General features: G+C 37.9%; 1 protein-coding gene and 1 long non-coding RNA gene across 4 annotated transcripts in view; one reads left to right on the plus strand and one right to left on the minus strand.

Moving 5' to 3' along the window:
• Window positions 1-15,310, plus strand: part of HDAC8 (histone deacetylase 8) — a 126,066-nt gene extending 110,756 nt beyond the window's left edge. The window contains exons 7-12 of one of the 3 annotated variants that reach the window (XM_053699003.1): window positions 3,367-3,475; window positions 7,925-8,097; window positions 8,492-8,586; window positions 9,153-9,258; window positions 13,657-13,701; window positions 15,193-15,310. In XM_053699003.1, the coding sequence (XP_053554978.1) occupies window positions 3,367-3,475; window positions 7,925-8,097; window positions 8,492-8,586; window positions 9,153-9,258; window positions 13,657-13,697 (524 nt within the window). In that variant the 3' untranslated portion in view covers window positions 13,698-13,701; window positions 15,193-15,310. Of the gene's footprint in view, window positions 1-3,314; window positions 3,476-7,924; window positions 8,098-8,491; window positions 8,587-9,152; window positions 9,259-10,952; window positions 11,202-13,656; window positions 13,702-15,192 lie in introns of those variants that run through there. The other 2 variants (XM_053699004.1, XR_008400140.1) reach the window with 2 other exon arrangements.
• Window positions 1-18,843, minus strand: part of LOC128645772 (uncharacterized) — an 87,880-nt gene that overhangs the window by 54,931 nt on the left and 14,106 nt on the right. The window lies entirely within an intron of this gene.

Raw genomic sequence — 18,843 nt, forward strand, 5'->3', positions numbered from 1 at the left:
CGGAGCTGAAGACCGACGATTCTGGAACTGAAGACCGGCGACCCTGGAACTGAAGACCGGCGACCGCCAAGCCATGGAGCGTGGAGGATCCTCTTCGTACGATATCCGCCGTACACTGAATAGTGAATTCAAGGTACGCGATTAAAGATGGCGTCCCTTGAATTCCTATTGGCTGATTTGATTCTTCAAATTCAAATCAGCCAATAGGATGAGAGCTACTGAAATCCTATTGGCTGTTCAAATCAGCTAATAGTATGAGAGCTACTGAAATTCTTTTGGCTGACTAGCTCCCACTAGTGTATGATATGTGCATATTCTTTTTAAAAATGGGATACCAAGAGAATGAGGCACACTTGAACATAGAAGTAAATTTAAAAGTGTCTTAAAACCCAACAATTTTCTTTCAGGATTCAGGAAGAGAATACAATTTTAAATAACATTCCAATTTACTTCTATTATCTAATTTGCTTCATTCTTTAGATATCCTTTTTGAAGAAAAAGCAATGCACATGGGTGAGCCAATCACAGGAGGCATCTATGTGCAGCAATCAATTAGCAGCTACTCAGCCTATCTTGATATGCTTTTCAGCAAACAATATCAAGAAAATGAAGCAAATTAGATAATAGAAGTATATTAGAAAGTTGTTTAAAATTGCATGCGCTTTCTAAATCATGAAAGAAAAAATTTGTGTTTCATGTCCCTTTAAAATGACATGCTCTATCTGAATCATGCAAGTATAATTTTGACTTTCCTATCCCTTTAACATTGTTATATTTTACTCAGTCATTTGTTTTACACTCTAGTGACAAATTTATTACTGACCCTAACGGTCCTCGGCCTGAAGAAATCTAGGTTTCAACATGGCAGCAACCATAGCTTTATGGACACTAAAACGTAACACTTAATATTTCAATATTTTAAAAAAACTAATATAATGCAATACAAATACATCTGCATGGGTTTTTTTCTTCAGGTTAATCTTTGGTTTGAGTGCATAGTTCTAACCTGTATTTAGTTTCTTCACTGGTTCACCTTTAGCTATAGTGATACCCCACACTAATTGTAGAATTATCTAACAGAAGTCTACTGTATCTCTGCAGCCACATGCTGCTCTTTTCTGTTCACTGTCGATTAATGGTCGTAAGGAGCTATTTTTTTTTTCTTGCACCTGTATGAGCACCACAATACTACACATTGTTCTTTCTGTTCCTTTGTTGCCACTGACATCTCCTTCCATACCTGCACTGCTTGTGCTGTGCTTAGCTTGCTCTGGGCCCCTGCACCACTGTATCTCCTAGGCTAAAAATAGATTTAGAAAATCAGTTTTTGGTATTAAAGACATTACATTTCTGTCTTGTAAAAATCATTCTAAATTTACAAATCACTTAAAGGGACAGTCTACTCCCAGAATTGTTATTGTTTAAAAAGATAGATAATCCCTTTATTACCCATTCCCCTGATTTGCATAACCAACACAGTTATATAAATATACTTTTTACCTCTGTGATCACCTTGTATCTAAGCCTCTGCAGACTGCCCCTTTATTTCAGTTCTTTTGACAGACTTGCATTTTAACTAGTGCCCTCTCATAAGTAACTCCACATGCGTGAGCACAATGTTATATCTATGACACACATGAACTAACACCCTCTAGCTGTGAAAAACTGTTAAATGCATTGAGATAAGAGGCGGCCTTCAAGGGCTTAGAAATCAGCATATAAGCCTACCTAGGTTTAGTTTTCAACAAAGAATACCAAGACAAAATTTGATGATAAAAGTGAATTGGAAAGTTGTTTATAATTGCAATCCCTGTCTAAATCATGAAAGTTTCATTTCGACTAGACTGTCCCTATTAAAGGACATTAAACACCTTGAGATTTTTTTTTTAAATGTTTAGTTATGTAAAGAAACAACTTTACATTATACTTTCATTATTTATTTTCCCCTCTTTCCATGTAATTTAGCGCTGAAAATTGAGCAATTTCTAATTCTCAGAATTTGAAATGCACCTGCTGACTTCTCAAGGCTAACTGTTACATATATTTTACTAATTAGCTTACACTTATAACAATTGCAAAACAAATGACTTTATACTAACATTATGATCATGGCTAGCCTTGTTGTCAGCAGACTAAAGCCCAGATTGGCCCCTCCAAATAAGGCAAATGGTGTGTGTGTGGAGTTTAGTTACTGAAAAACAACTGCAGTAAAAAGGATGTAAACTTATCTTAAAAATGTTTGGACTTGGCTTATATGTTGTTCTATAACACCACAACAAAAATGTATTGTAATTACAAGTTGTTTACTGTCCCTTTAATCACTTTGTAATTGCTTCTAACATGCCAACTTCTTCTGTGGCATCTGATATATACGAATAATGTAGTTTTACCTTTTCTGTATTATTATAGTTAACCTATATAATAAAAGGCCAAGTATGTTTGTCCGACGCAGTCATGCGTAGCGAGATTGTGCTATTTCTGCATGCCTCGCGAGTGGGGCAGTGCACAGATAGTCTTGCAGAGGTACCGAGAGTGTCCCTCTCTGCATCGGGCAGCGGTGGTGCCGATCGTTGGTTGCGTGGGATGGTTAGGAGGGAGGCGGGTGGGCGGCCCATTGCTTGAGGGGAAGGGTGGGAACAGGTGGGACCACTACACTACAGAAAAAATGTATGCTAAGAGCAGCAGGGAGGTTGAAGGAGGGAGGGGGTAGGGAGAAGGAGGTGCAGGGGGATCCTAGAGTGGAGGGGGGAGTAAAGGCTAGGGAAAGGATATTGGAGGGGGATATTTTGGCCCGTGTACACAGACTTTAACACTATTTATAAACAAAAAAGATTATGTGGCACTGGAAGGAATAGTGCATAGGTTATATTGTTACATTATATACATAGAAGACAAGAACATGTTGAGTTAAAGACAGCTAACAGTTACAGCTGTGATGGGGGAGGCTGGAAAAAAAACATAACCGTATGACGGCTTGTTTGAAAAGTGATTATGTATCAGATTTACATGTTTGCTATGTTGAAGAAAACTGCGCTGAAGGGTTTAAAATGTATGTTTGCAGAGAGTGTGATTCTCTAGGAAGCAGTTTCAGATGCAATAAACATTTGTGCATGACATACACTATACATATACTCTGCTCCAGTCACCCCAGTCTGCACTTTTATTTTATATTTGAGGCCAAGCTTCATGCCTTTAAATTCATGAGTACATCTTTTGGTTAAAGCTGAAGGTTATTGATAAAAAATTTGTAAACCATTCCTAATTTGTAATTATTTAATTCCCTGTACAATATACAACCATGTCATTGTTATTAGGTCTGTGGGACATCTGATCACACACAAGTCAGACAGTTATTGTTTATCGCAGGCACAGGTGATTTATGTGATATTGGCCTTGGTAAGGGACGGTACTACAGTGTCAATGTTCCACTACAAGACGGCATCAAGGATGACCAGTATTACAAGGTTTGCGAAAGGTAAGTAAAATGCTTACATCTGAATTGATAGATTTAATTAATATCTCTGCCGAATGAGAAAAATTATTTTCTTTTACTACATAAAAAATAAAGCTATGCTTCCAAGCCTTTAAACCAGGTGTACCCAAAAATTTGATTGAGATATACCACTAGACCTTAGTAGATCTAAATCATGATTTATTAACCCCTAATCTGCCGCCCCCAATGTCGCCGCAACCTACCTACACTTATTAACTCCTAATCTGCTGCCCCCAACGTCGCACCGCCACTATAATAAACATATTGACCCCTAAACCGCCGCACTCTCGCCTCGCAAACATTATTTAAATATTATTAAACCCTAATCTTCCGTCCCTAACATCGCCGCCACCTACCTACATTTATTAACCCCTAATCTGCCGTCCCCAACGTCCCTGCCACTATACTAAATGTATTAACCTCTAAACCTAACACCCCCTAACTTAAATATAATTAAAATAAATCTAACTAAAAATTCCAAAAATCATTAACTAAATAATTCCTAGTTAAAACTAAATACCTATAAAATAAACCCTAAGCTAGCTACAATATAACTAATAGTTACATTGTAGCTAGCTTAGGGTTTATTTTTATTTTACAGGCAAGTTTGTATTTCTTTTATCTAGGTAAAATAGTTATTAAATAGTTATTAACTATTTAATAACTACCTAGCTAAAATAAATACAAAAGTACCTGTAAAATAAAACTTAACCTAAGTTACAATAACACCTAACACTACACTATAAAATAAAACCTAACCTAAGTTACAATAACACCTAACACTACACTGTAATTAACTAAATTAACAATTAAATAAATTAAATTAGCTAAAGTAAAAAAAAAAACAATACAAAATTAGAGAAAATAATAAACAAATTACAAGATATTTAAACTAATTACACCTAATCTAATAGCCCTATCAAAATAAAAAAGCCCCCCCCCCAAAATAAAAAAAACCTTGCCTAAACTAAACAATCAATAGCCCTTAAAAGGGACTTTTGCGGGGCATTGCCCCAAAGTAATCAGCTCTTTTACCTGTAAAAAAAAATACAAACAACCCCCCAACAGTAAAACTCACTACCCACACAACCAACCCCCCAAATAAAATACTATCTAAAAAAACCTAAGCTCCCCATTACCCTGAAAAGGGCATTTGGATAGGCATTGCCCTTAAAATGGCAGTTAGCTCTTTTGCGTCCCAAACCCTAATCTAAAAAATAAAACCCACCCAATACACCTTTAAAAAAACCTAATACTAACCCCCTGAAGATCGACGTACAGTTCTGAAGACCGGACATCCATCCTCAAGGAAGCGGCAGAAGTCTTCATCCAACCAGGCCGAAGTCCTCAACGAAGCCAGGAGAAGTCTTCATCCAAGCCGGGCGGAGTAGTCCTCCAAACGGGCAGAGGTCTTCATCCAGACGGCATCTTCTATCTTCATCCATCCGACGCGGAGCGGGTCCATCTTCAAGACATCCGACGCGGAGCATCCTCTTCAAACAAAGTCTTCTTACTGAATGACGGTTCCTTTAAGTGACGTCATCCAAGATGGCGTCCCTTAGATTCTGATTGGCTGATAGAATTCTATCAGCCAATCGGAATTAAGGTAGAAAAAAATCCTATTGGCTGATGCAATCAGCCAGTAGGATTGAGCTTGCATTCTATTGGCTGTTCCAGTCAGCCAATAGAATGCAAGCTCAATCCTATTGGCTGATTGGATCAGGCAATAGGATTAAACTTCTTTCCTATTAGCTGATTGCATCAGCCAATAGGATTTTTTCTACCTTAATTCCGATTGGCTGATAGAATTCTTAAAGGAACCGTCATTCAGTAAGAATACTTTGTTTGAAGAGGATGTTCTGCGTCAGATGTCTTGAAGATGGACCCGCTCCGCATCGGATGGATGAAGATAGAAGATGCCGTCTGGATGAAGACTTCTGCCCGTCTGCAGGACCACTTCGCCCGGCTTTGATGAAGACTTCTCCCGGCTTCGTTGAGGACTTCGGACTTTAAGGGTGTATTGGGTGGGTTTTATTTTTTAGATTAAAGTTTGGGCCACAAAAGAGCTAACTGCCCATCCAAATGCCCTTTTCAGGGCAATGGGGAGCTTAGGTTTTTTTAAATAGTATTTTATTTGGGGGGTTGGTTGTGTTGGTGGTGGGTTTTACTGTTGGGGGGTTGTTTGTATTTTCTTTTACAGGTAAAAGAGCTGATTACTTTGGGGCAATGCCCCGCAAAAGGCCCTTTTAAGGGCTATTGATAGTTTAGTTTAGGCTGGGGGGGGTTATTTTGATAGGGCTATTAGATTAGGTGTAATTAGTTTAAATATCTTGTAATTTGTTTATTATTTTCTGTAATTTAGTGTTTGTTTGTTTTTTGTACTTTAGCTAATTTAATTTATTTAATTGTAGGGTTAGGTTAGGTGTTATTGTAACTTAGGTTAGGTTTTATTTTACAGGTACTTTTGTATTTATTTTAGCTAGGTAGTTATTAAATAGTTAATAACTATTTAATAACTATTCTTCCTAGTTAAAATAAATACAAACTTGCCTGTAATATAAAAATAAACCCTAAGCTAGCTACAATGTAACTATTAGTTATATTGTAGCTATCTTAGGGTTTATTTTATAGGTATTTAGTTTTAAATAGGAATTAAATAGGTTTAGGAGTTAATACATTTAGTATAGTGGCGGCGACATTGGGGGCGGCAGATTAGGGGTTAATAAATGTAGGTAGATGGCGGCGAGGTTAGGGAAGGCAGATTATGGGTTAATATTTAACTAGTGTTTGTGAGGCGGGAGTGCGGCGGTTTAGGGGTTAATATGTTTATTATAGTTGCGGCGAAGTCTGGAGCGGCAGATTAGGTGTTAAAAAATTTATTTTAGTGTTTTTCCGATGCGGGAGGGCCTCGGTTTATGGGTTAATAGGAAGTTTATGGGTGTTAGTGTACTTTTTAGCACTTTAGTTATGAGTTTTATGTTACGGTGTTGTACCATAAAACTCCTAACTACTGACTTTTAAATGCGTTAGGGATCTTGGAGGTAGAGGGTGTACCGCTCACTTTTTGGCCTCCCAGGACAGACTCGTAATATCAGCGCTATGGAAGTCGCATAGAAAAAAGACTTTACAAAGTTTACGTAAGTCGTTTTGCGGTAAGTCCAAAGAAGTGTGCAGTGCCCGTAAACCTGCAAGACTCGTAATACCAGCAGGCGTAAAAAAGCAGCGTTAGGACCTCTTAACGCTGCTTTTTTACCCTAACGCACAACTCGTAATCTAGCCGATTGTTTGTCAATGAACAGATGTGTGTCCCTATAGGTCACTGTTCTATAGTTTATAGGTCTACAATATAACCCTTTACTTAAAGTGAAGGTCAATTTTGATGAATTAGTGCCCGGTTTTTAATAATCCTATTAAAAACAAGGGCACTTTAATTCATCAAAATTGACATTTCACTTGTTTTATTCAAGAACTTACCTTTTAATCCTGACAGCCGCTCCAGCCATTCCCCCGGCCGTCGGAAGCCTCTTCTTACGTCAGAAATGACGAATCCGGCTTCCTCCAATCACGGCTTCCCCCCCGGGTAATCATGACCTGAGGCAACGCCGTGATTGGAGGAAACCGGATTTGTAATTTTGGAACCCCGAAGAGGGCTTGCCACGGGCGGAGGAAGCGCTGCAGCGGCTGTCAGGATTAAAAGGTACGTTTTTGGATGAAAACAAGTGAAATGTCAATTTTGATTAATTAAAGTGCCCTTGTTTTTAATAGCATTATTAAAAACAGGGCACTAATTATCGAAATTGACCTTCACTTTATGTAGTCGCATCTCAATAAAGTGAGCAGAATCTCTGGTCTTACATTATATTTTTTTTCATAAATTGCCAGTATCTATCCATTCTCAATAAGTATTAAGTGGCTCGCTATGTACTAAATGGATTAATATATTTCATGTATAAGCTGTGTTTTATTAGTCCCTTATAGGTAAGTCCCTTGTTTTTAGATATTTTGAGCATGCTCGGTAGAAGCAAGCAGCTGACAAAATAGATGAAGATGCTCAGTAGCAATTTAGCAGCAGAGGATTTTGGAGTTGTAGTCTTTATAGCCTGGAGGGCAATGAGTCTGTAGCATGTATAGACGCATACACACTATAAAAACATATACAGAAACGCTACAAAAACACGCTATCATTTGTGAAAAACGTACGTTAATTCAAGAATTTATTTTCCAAACTCAACATAAAAGCATAGAAATACTAAAATTTAAACTTCCCACCTCAGAAAAATTAATATCAAATATATTCTTTGATATTGGATTATAAACAAAGCCTTTGTTCTTACAAATGTTACAATTACTTTCACACAAATTGGCTTTATCAGGATAGACAGGATCAATCGTCTTTTTGTTTTATTTATTTATTTATTTTGTTTCTCATAGTGTCCTGAAAGAGGTGTTCAGTACATTTAACCCCGGGGCAGTTGTCTTGCAGCTAGGGGCTGACACAATAGCTGGAGATCCCATGTGCTCATTTAATATGACCCCTGAGGGCATTGGCAAGTGCCTGAAGTACGTCCTGCAGTGGCAGCTGCCTACACTCATTCTTGGTGGAGGTGATGTTCTCTTATTTAATTTCCCTATTCCCTATTCTTTGGCTTTAATTATGGGGGGGGGGGGGTTCTTGCACACCCTCTTTTGAAGAATTTTTTATATTATTTTTGGAGAAACGCTTCTTTTAAAAGTTAACATTGCTTAGTGATATATTTAATGGTGTTTTTTCCTTTGGATTTTTGCCTTTTTTATGCCCATATCAATTTAATATAAGGCATCCATTGCCATCTGTCCTACTTGCCTTTCTTAATGTATTTCTTGCTAACCTTTCTTACTTTGCTATTCTTTGTGTATTCTTTCTATGTCCATCATATTTGCTTTTCACTCTTTCACCTGCCCAGATCTCCAAAACCAGTGCTCTCTTTAGCTAATTTCTGTACATCCTGTTCCCTGCAGGGGGCTACCACCTTGCCAACACAGCGCGCTGTTGGACATACTTAACTGCTCTCATCCTCGGCAAGACTTTATCATCCGAAATCCCAGACCATGAGGTATGCAGTCTCCAAGCCACCTGGGGGGAAGAGGGAGCAGAAATCCTTCATAAGATGGGGTTGGAGAGCTCAGATATGAATCCGTGTATTCTTGCCTTCTCTACGATTGTGAATGCTTGTTTTGTTTGGAAGACATTGCATAACAAAGACGTCTCTGTACCTGTCATACAGCTCACTCCTTGTTCTTCAGCCTCTCTATAGTTCACCTCTTCTGTGACTGCTTTCTACCTTTGCTGTCTTTATATTTTATTTATTTCTTTTTTTTTTCTTACAGCCTAATCAAAGCCAGTAAAGCTTGAATTCTTCCATAATAGCAGATAAGGGATTAGCTTTTACCTGCTCCTCTCTGGAAGGGACAGATAAAGACTGTTATTCACAATCACGCTTTCAGCTAGCCCTGATTGTTAGGTTCAGATTAGCCATGTAATAAGAAAGAGGCTGACACTACATTGTTTTGTAATTAATACATAGAGCTCTGAAACTCACATACCAAGTACATTATCTGTCACTCGTTAATGGCCAATATAAGATGTTCGGTTAGAATAACACCCTCATTTCATTCTTAGTTTTTCACAGAGTACGGCCCAGACTATATCCTGGAAATAACGCCCAGCTGCCGTCCAGACCGTAATGAGGCCCAAAAAGTTCAGGAGATACTGGGGTCAATTAAAGGTGAGAGTTCAAATGTGACCATTCAGTTCTGTTAAATAATGAGTATTAATGGATACAATTTAATTTATGTAATAGATTTTTAAAATGTGGTACAAATGTACATGCTTTATTACCAGATTAAAATAGTGTAACTGCTTATTTAATAACAGATTAATGATGTTGTGCTCGGTGGTCCGGAGAGCCACAAAAAAACTTTGTGGAGTGCCAGATGTGGCCACTGGGCCACTGTTTCAGTGACTTTGAGTTAGTGTCAGTACCACTTAGGAGAAAATTAACCAGATGACAGTGACATAATTAACTGGCCCAAAAGACTGTCCTGTTTAACAGCGAAACTAATGGAAATATTGGCCATTATAATTGTGAAACAAATTGACCTAATGGCAGTTAAATACTTAAAGGGCCACTAAACCCAAAATCTTTCTTTCATGATTCAGATAGAGAATAGAAATTTAAACAACATTACAATTTACTTCCATTATTTATTTTGCTTCATTTTCTAGATATCCTTAGTTGAAGAAAAAGCAATGCACATGGTGAGCCAATCACACGAGGCTTCTATGTGCAGCAACCAATCAGCAGCTAGTGAGCATATCTAGATATGCTTTTCATCAAAGAATATCAAGAGAATAAAACAAATTAGATAATATAAGTAAATTAGAAAGATGTTTAAAATTGCATTCTCTTTCTAAATCATAAAAGAAAAAATGTGGGTGGCATGTCCCTTTAAAGCGACAGCGTCTTCTCTTTAACGTATTCCCTGTGATACATTTTACCTGTTGGAGTATATTAAATTGTTTACATGTAGCACATTTGCATTTATTTTGTTATTTGAACATGTCTGTTTTTTGTTTATTTTTTGTTTGTTTTTCATTTTTGGGAGGGGGGGGGGGGGGCGTTGTTGAAACCTCCACCTATACTGAAAATTTAAGTACAGGAGTACTAGCTACAGAAAAGCTGACGTTAGAAAAAAGAACTACCCAATGAGGAGTGGGAAAGAGAGCCCAACCCTTATATGAAGAGTGTTCCTAAGTCAGCTTTAAATGCAGTGAAACTGCTGCAAGCCTACAATGAAGCAGGGACCTGATACTATAGGGTTGCAAAAAAACTCTGCTTTATCACAGAGTAAAGCACAAAACAGGTATCACACACTATCACAATACTAGCAAAGATTGTTCTACAACTTAAAGCAAAAGGTATTGCTCCCAATGACAAATACATATGGATGAGATAACCAAAACCTTTTTTTTTTTTTTTTTGCCAACTGGAAAAACAGTTCTGTCCCCCAAATAATACTTAATACTTACTAAACATTAAGTAGCCACCAAAGCAGTGGAGTAGTTGATGTATTTATTTGCTGTAGTAGTTTGATGGAGATGGTGGCAGTGCATAGGTTTATTGTTATTTCTTTAATGTTAGCTTAGCTCCTGCAAATTTTTATGCAGGATTAGTAAATGGAGGAACTGCTGCTCCAGAACAATTTACTATTTGAGCCTGTGTCCCCATGTATGAGCCTGTGCCTTTTCTTTTCCTAGTGATGATGCACCTTACAGCTCCCTATTGTCACATGTAACCATTTTGTTTCAGTATTCAAACCCTAAATTTTCCTAAAATAATTCCCTTTTCTTTTTATATATTTTATTTGTTACTCATCCATCACCCTGCTAACTCTGCCTCACCGATCTTACTTCTTTCAGATAACCTGAAGAGAGTGGTTTGAGAATATCCAGCATGAGATGTTTTCCTCCTGTCCTGGCCCATTCTGGGCTTCAGGTCCATTTTATATACAGACAGTGCATTGCTGGTGATGTGTATTTGTCTGAATTTTACCTTCTGTCCCTCCTCTTACTCTGCGCATTACCTTCCTAAACATAAAAATATCTATTTTTTTATTGTTGCTTTTTAATGTGTTTCATATGGATATTAAAATGTTTTTTTTTTTAAAACTGTGTGGTTTATTAACATGAAAACAATTTTACTGAGTAACTTAAGACTGTAAACATAGTGAGTGAAATGTACAAAGCTCTGTAGCTCTTTCCTTTCTGTGACAGGTGATGTGCATCATAACTCAATTCATTTGTCTGTTTCCAGAGGGGAAATATTATGTGACCTAAAGCATCCTGTTCTATTTGTAAGTCAACCTGCAAGTGCTGAGCTAGACTCCATGCTTCATACTAGCGACACAAACCTTGACCCATAACCCCTTTCTCTCTCTTATCCTATGAAATATCTGTACGTTTGTTTCATTTCGGCCTTCAAACTGCAAGTGAACTAATGTACTGCACACATCAATTTGAACATCAATGTTATAAGAAGCCTGGCTTGTAAATACAAGCGCTGGTTAGAGTGGAGCTGCTCTGTTTTATTTCAAATTAACTTTATGATAACCAAGCAAATTCTCTCTTTTTAATTAACCTTGGACAATCTATCCTTTGTTTAGTGCGCTGCAGGCATGAGCAAGGGGGAGGGAGCATACACAATTACTCTTTTCACTGCTACTCCAATAAATGAGAAACTGAGTACTTTCTGAACCTGCCCTGATAATCTTCCTTTTCGGCAGTCGTCCTACATTAGGTTGGCACTGTTACCCACCTGAGCCAGACTTGCTAATGTGTAACCAGGGAGTCACTCTACCTTAGATAAAGACCCTCGCTGTCTGACCCTGTCACAATATTCTGCATTGTCTGAGACTCTTGATAATCTGCAGTCAGAAGGTTTTGATATAAACCTATAAACCCATCACTGTTTGAGTCTGATTTGATAAACTGCTATCAAGAGATCACCCTAGTTTTGGGAAGACATACTGCATCGTTTGGATCTTTCATATCACTATATTAGAAGGACGGTCTAAATCGATCCTGCTAGTGTAAAATCAGGAGATCTACCCTATAAAGAAATCTGGCACTGATCGAGTCTCTCTTGATAATTAACAGTGGGTCAGATTTCCATTGCCTATGGGTGGGTAAGTACTGAGCCACTCCTTCATGTTCCACTTCATATCTTGTTTCAGACTGACAGATAATCCTGGCTCCAGTTTTCATCACAGGATATTTATTAGTTCAGTTTCCTAGACACACAGGCAGTCCACATTGCTGAGTTTTTCTAACACTGACTCAGAATGTGCACTGCGAGCAAAGACTGTACGGAACATTAGAACAAATACTGGTTCCTACCTATATCCGATCTCATGTCTGCTGATAATCAGAAGAATACAAGACTACAGCAATAAATATTCACAATCAATTGAACTTTGGGTATATCTATTAATTCTACAAGGTAGGTACCCTGTTCTTAATTTTTTTTTAAATAGTCTATTAATAATGTCAAATGACAGTGATTGTATTTTTAAAGTATATACATATAAATATAGTTATTCTGCAATTGTCATTTATAAAGTTGTGTATTAATATAATTCACCAATTGGTCATTTCCTTATTGATATTTTACATTTAGCTACTTCAGTTTATGGGTTAAAAATAAAATCACATTCATGGGGATTGATCATATAATGTAACCCATTAAAGAGACAGACACATACATATCATACATATAAAAGATCAATATATAAATGTATTACTTATTTTGCATAAAAAAGGTTATGAAATCTGATCATATAGATGCTGAAGTGTGTGTCTATGTACAATTGGATTTCAAAAGAACTTTCATAGTTCAGAGAGAGCATGTCATTTTGAGACATTAATTTACTTATGTTCTCAAATTTACTTCATTCTATTGGTATATTGTGTTGAAAAGCATATCTAGGTAGGCCCAGGAGAAGCAGGGCACTACTGAAACTAACTTTAACTATGTGTTTAATCCCTTTGCATAACAAAGTGCCTTTTAGTTTTGCAGTTTTATGTTCCTTTAAGGGCTTATTGCCAGGTTACTTATCTCCTACATAGAACCTATCTATTAAAGGGACAGTCAAGTCCAAAAAATACTTTCATGTTTCAAATAAGGCATGTCATTTTAAACATCTTTCCAATTTACTTTTATCATCAATTTTGCTTTGTTCGCTTGGTATTCTTAGTTGAAAGCTAAACCTAGGAAGGCTCATATGATAATTTCTAAGCCCTTGAAGACCGCCTCTAATCACATGCTTTTGTATTTGCTTTTCACAACAGGGGAGAGCTAGTTCCTGTAAGCCATATAGATAACATTGTGAGCATGCCTGTGAATTGTGGCAGACACTGCACTAATTGGCTAAAATGAAAGTCAATAGATAATAAATAAAATGTCATGTGATCAGGGGGCTGTCAGAAGGTTCTTAGATACAAGGTAATCACAGAGGTAAAAAGTATATTGATATAACTGTGTTGCCCCACCCCCTTCTTCATATGACTCCTTAAACACTTTTCCCTATCTTTTTTCCTTTTTTCCTCATTTCCCTTACATAAATAGGTTGGACAAGACCCGGGGGACCACTATACAGAATTGGATAAAAAGGCACGTCGTTAACTTTACGGTTTTGATATATTTGTTCTATATGGTTAAGATTGATGAAGAGGTTAGAAAGAATTTTCCAATTATTGTTTACATATATACATGCCATTCATTGTATACTTGTGCATTTTCTGCTCTGCATGCTATTTGGACACAACATGTCAGGTTTATTGTTTTGTATTGAATATATACTGGCTGTATCATATCTTTGATCTCAATAAAGAAAATTTATATAAAACTTAAAATATATATATAACTGTGTTGGTTATGCAAAACTGGAGAATGGGTAATAAAAGGATTATCTATCTTTTAAAACAAAAAATCTGGTGTTGACTGTCCCTTTAATGCAGCATACGCTGTCTCTTGAAAACGATGGGTTAAACTTACAAGGCAGGAAAGGCTCTTCAGACAGTCTGTTAAAAGTGTGTTTGGAATGTATAGGAAGTGTTGGTTTTCCTACCCAATCCTATTGTGTGTCTAATCCCAATGTATCTGTATAAACACAGACTTCATGAGATGGGAAGTATTTTACTGTTTGAACAGCTGGAACCTATTGTAACTGCTGGGGAGGAGCCGTTAGTGCTGTTTCATAACACCCTCTAATACATGACAAGTGGAGATCTGCCTAGATAGAGCTGCATGACAGAAGGGAATTCAAGTAGGGGTTTGTTCTTTGTGTTAAAGGGACATCAACTCCATTTTTTTCTTTCATGATTTTTAAAAAGGTTCCAATGCACTTAATTTGCATGATAGTCTTAAAGGGACAGTCTAGTATAAATTAAACTTTCATTATTCAGATAGGACTTTTAATTTTAATCAACTTTCTAATTTACTTTTATCATCAAATTTGCTTTTTTTCTCTTGGTATTCTTAGTTTAAACTAAACATATGTAGGCTCATATGCTAATTTCTAAGCCTTTGAGGGCTGCCTCTTATCACATGCTTTTTAAATCTCTTTTCAACACAAAGAGACAGAAAGTACACGTGGGCCATATAGATAGCACTGTGTTCAGGCACAGGGGATTATTTAAGATTTAGCAAAACACAATGCTAAATGGAAGACAATAGATAATAAACAGTCACAGTCATGTGATCAGGGGGCTGGAAGAAGGTTCCTAGATACAAGGTAATCACAAAGGTAAAAAGTACATTAATATAATTGTGTTGGTTATGCAAAGCTGGGGAATGGGTAATAAAGGGATTATCTATCTTTTAAAACAATAGCAATTCTATGGTAGACTGTCCCTTTAAACACTAGATAGGTAGTTTGCACGCCTTGAAAAACTTTGGCAGCAGTTTGAACAGTGTAAAGCATTTTTAAAGCATCCTTGTAAAGCCAGACTACCTGCTTTTCAGTAAAAAGATACCAAGAAAACTAAGTAAGTTTCATATTAGAAGTAAATAGAAAGTTGTTTTTTTATTATTGCAGCATCTTTTTGTAAATTGGAACAGTTCTTTTCTTTTTGTTCAATTTTACATTTTGACTTTTTTTAGGTACCTGACAGTCTTGTTGCATGCTATGCACATAGGAAATCCGAGCTGGGGGTGAGCTGTTACACCCGATAATTCTACAGCCTGCACCTACTAGCACATTGGTGTGCTCTATTAATATGTGAGTATCCATTTGGCTCATGTTTGTATTGTACTCATATGTATATCTGATGATCCTGCACATGAGACACCTCTCTATTCTATATATTCCTACGTTTCGTATTAGAAGTAAATAGGTTTTTTTTTTTATTGTACCATCTTTTTGTAAATTGGAACAATTCTTTTCGTTTTGTTTAATTTTACATTTTGACTTTTATGGCCTCTTAAAAGGACAACGTTTTTCTTTCATGGTTCAGATAGAGCATGCCATTTTAAACAGCTTTCCAATTTTCTTCTATAATCTAATTTCTTCTTTTAAGTGTGATCAGTCCACGGGTCATCATTACTTCTGGGATATTACTCCTCCCCAACAGGAAGTGCAAGAGGATTCACCCAGCAGAGCTGCATATAGCTCCTCCCCTCTACGTCACTCCCAGTCATTCTCTTGCACCCAACGACTAGATAGGATGTGTGAGAGGACTATGGTGATTATACTTAGTTTTATATCTTCAATCAAAAGTTTGTTATTTTAAAATAGCACCGGAGTGTGTTATTACCTCTCTGGCAGAGTTTGAAGAAGAATCTACCAGAGTTTTGCTATGATTTTAGCCGGAGTAGTTAAGATCATATTGCTGTTTCTCGGCCATCTGAGGAGAGGTAAACTTCAGATCAGGGGACAGCGGGCAGATGAATCTGCATAGAGGTATGTAGCAGTTTTTATTTTCTGACAATGGAATTGATGAGAAAATCCTGCCATACCGATATAATGTCATGTATGTATACTTTACACTTCAGTATTCTGGGGAATGGTACTTCACTAGAATTACACTGTAAGAAATACATAAAGCTGTTTAATAACTAGAGATTATGTTTAACGTTTTTGCTGGAATGTAAAATCGTTTTCATTTGCTGAGGTACTGTGTGAATAAATGTTTGGGCACTATTTTTCCACTTGGCAGTTGCTTAATCTGTTTTTCTGACAGTTTCTGTTCTCCCTCACTGCTGTGTGTGAGGGGGAGGGGCCGTTTTTTGGCGCTTTTACTATGCATCAAATATTTCAGTCAGCAACTCATTGTATTCCCTGCATGATCCGGTTCATCTCTACAGAGCTCAGGGGTCTTCAAAACTTATTTTGAGGGAGGTAATTTCTCTCAGCAGAGCTGTGAGAATTATAGTTTGACTGAGATAAAAAACGTTTATTATCTTTGCTAATGGGATTAAACCTTTGCTAAAGTTGTGTTGTTTACAAGGATTGAGGCTATAACTGTTTCAATTTATTAATTTTCAACTGTCATAGATCTTCTGTGCTTCTTAAAGGCACAGTACATTTTAATATTATTCTAATTGAATTGTATTTCCAAGTTGCAAGTTTATTTGCTAGTGTGTTAAACATGTCTGATTCAGAGGATGATACCTGTGTCATTTGTTGCAATGCCAAAGTGGAGCCCAATAGAAATTTATGTACTAACTGTATTGATGCTACTTTAAATAAAAGTCAATCTGTACAAATTGAACAAATTTCACCAAACAACGAGGGGAGAGTTATGCCGACTAACTCGCCTCACGTGTCAGTACCTACATCTCCCGCTCAGAGGGAGGTGCGTGATATTGTAGCGCCGAGTACATCTGGGCGGCCATTACAAATCACATTACAGGATATGGCTACTGTTATGACTGAGGTTTTGGCTAAATTACCAGAACTAAGAGGTAAGCGTGATCACTCTGGGGTGAGAACAGAGTGCGCTGATAATATTAGGGCCATGTCAGACACTGCGTCACAGGTGGCAGAACATGAGGACGGAGAACTTCATTCTGTGGGTGACGGTTCTGATCCAAACAGACTGGATTCAGATATTTCAAATTTTAAATTTAAACTGGAAAACCTCCGTGTATTACTAGGGGAGGTGTTAGCGGCTCTGAATGATTGTAACACAGTTGCAATACCAGAGAAAATGTGTAGGTTGGATAAATATTTTGCGGTACCGACGAGTACTGAGGTTTTTCCTATAACTAAGAGACTTACTGAAATTGTTACTAAGGAGTGGGATAGACCCGGTGTGCCGTTCTCACCCCCTCCGATATTTAGAAAAATGTTTCCAATAGACGCCACCACAAGGGACTTATGGCAAACGGTCCCTAAGGTGGAGGGAGCAGTTTCTACCTTAGCTAAGCGTACCACTATCCCGGTGGAGGATAGCTGTGCTTTTTCAGATCCAATGGATAAAAAGTTAGAGGGTTACCTTAAGAAAATGTTTGTTCAACAAGGTTTTATATTGCAACCCCTTGCATGCATTGCGCCGATCACGGCTGCAGCGGCATTCTGGATTGAGTCTCTGGAAGAGAACATTGGTTCAGCTACTCTGGACGACATTACGGACAGGCTTAGAGTCCTTAAACTAGCTAATTCATTCATTTCGGAGGCCGTAGTACATCTTACTAAACTTACGGCAAAGAATTCAGGATTCGCCATTCAGGCACGCAGGGCGCTGTGGCTAAAATCCTGGTCAGCTGATGTTACTTCTAAGTCTAAATTGCTTAATATACCTTTCAAAGGGCAGACCTTATTCGGGCCCGGGTTGAAAGAGATTATCGCTGACATTACAGGAGGTAAAGGCCATGCCCTGCCTCAGGACAAAGCCAAAGCCAAGACTAGACAGTCTAATTTTCGTTCCTTTCGTAATTTCAAAGCAGGAGCAGCATCAACTTCCTCTGCACCAAAACAGGAAGGAGCTGTTGCACGCTACAAACAAGGCTGGAAACCTAACCAGTCCTGGAACAAGGGCAAGCAGACTAGGAAACCTGCTGCTGCCCCTAAAACAGCATGAATTGAGGGCCCCCGATCCGGGATCGGATCTAGTGGGGGGCAGACTTTCTCTCTTCGCCCAGGCTTGGGCAAGAGATGTTCAGGATCCCTGGGCGCTAGAGATAATATCTCAGGGATACCTTCTGGACTTCAAATACTCTCCTCCAAGAGAGAGATTTCATCTGTCAAGGTTGTCAACAATCCAGACAAAGAAAGAGGCGTTTCTACGCTGCGTACAAGAGCTCTTGTTAATGGGAGTAATCCATCCAGTTCCACGATCGGAACAGGGACAGGGGTTTTACTCAAATCTGTTTGTGGTTCCCAAAAAAGAGGGAACTTTCAGACCAATCCTGGACTTAAAGATCCTAAACAAATTCCTAAGAGTTCCATCGTTCAAGATGGAGACTATTCGGACAATTTTACCTATGATCCAAGAGGGTCAATACATGACCACTGTAGATTTAAAAGATGCTTACCTTCACATACCGATTCACAAAGATCATTATCGGTACCTAAGGTTTGCCTTCCTAGACAGGCATTACCAGTTTGTGGCTCTTCCATTCGGATTGGCTACAGCTCCAAGAATCTTCACAAAGGTTCTGGGTGCTCTTCTGGCGGTACTAAGACCGCGGGGAATCTCGGTAGCTCCATACCTAGACGACATTCTGATACAAGCTTCAAGCTTTCAAACTGCCAAGTCTCATACAGAGTTAGTGCTGGCATTTCTAAGGTCACATGGATGGAAGGTGAAC

The sequence above is a fragment of the Bombina bombina genome, chromosome 1 (genome assembly GCF_027579735.1).
Source record: "Bombina bombina isolate aBomBom1 chromosome 1, aBomBom1.pri, whole genome shotgun sequence".
Classification (NCBI taxonomy): Eukaryota; Metazoa; Chordata; class Amphibia; order Anura; family Bombinatoridae; genus Bombina; species Bombina bombina.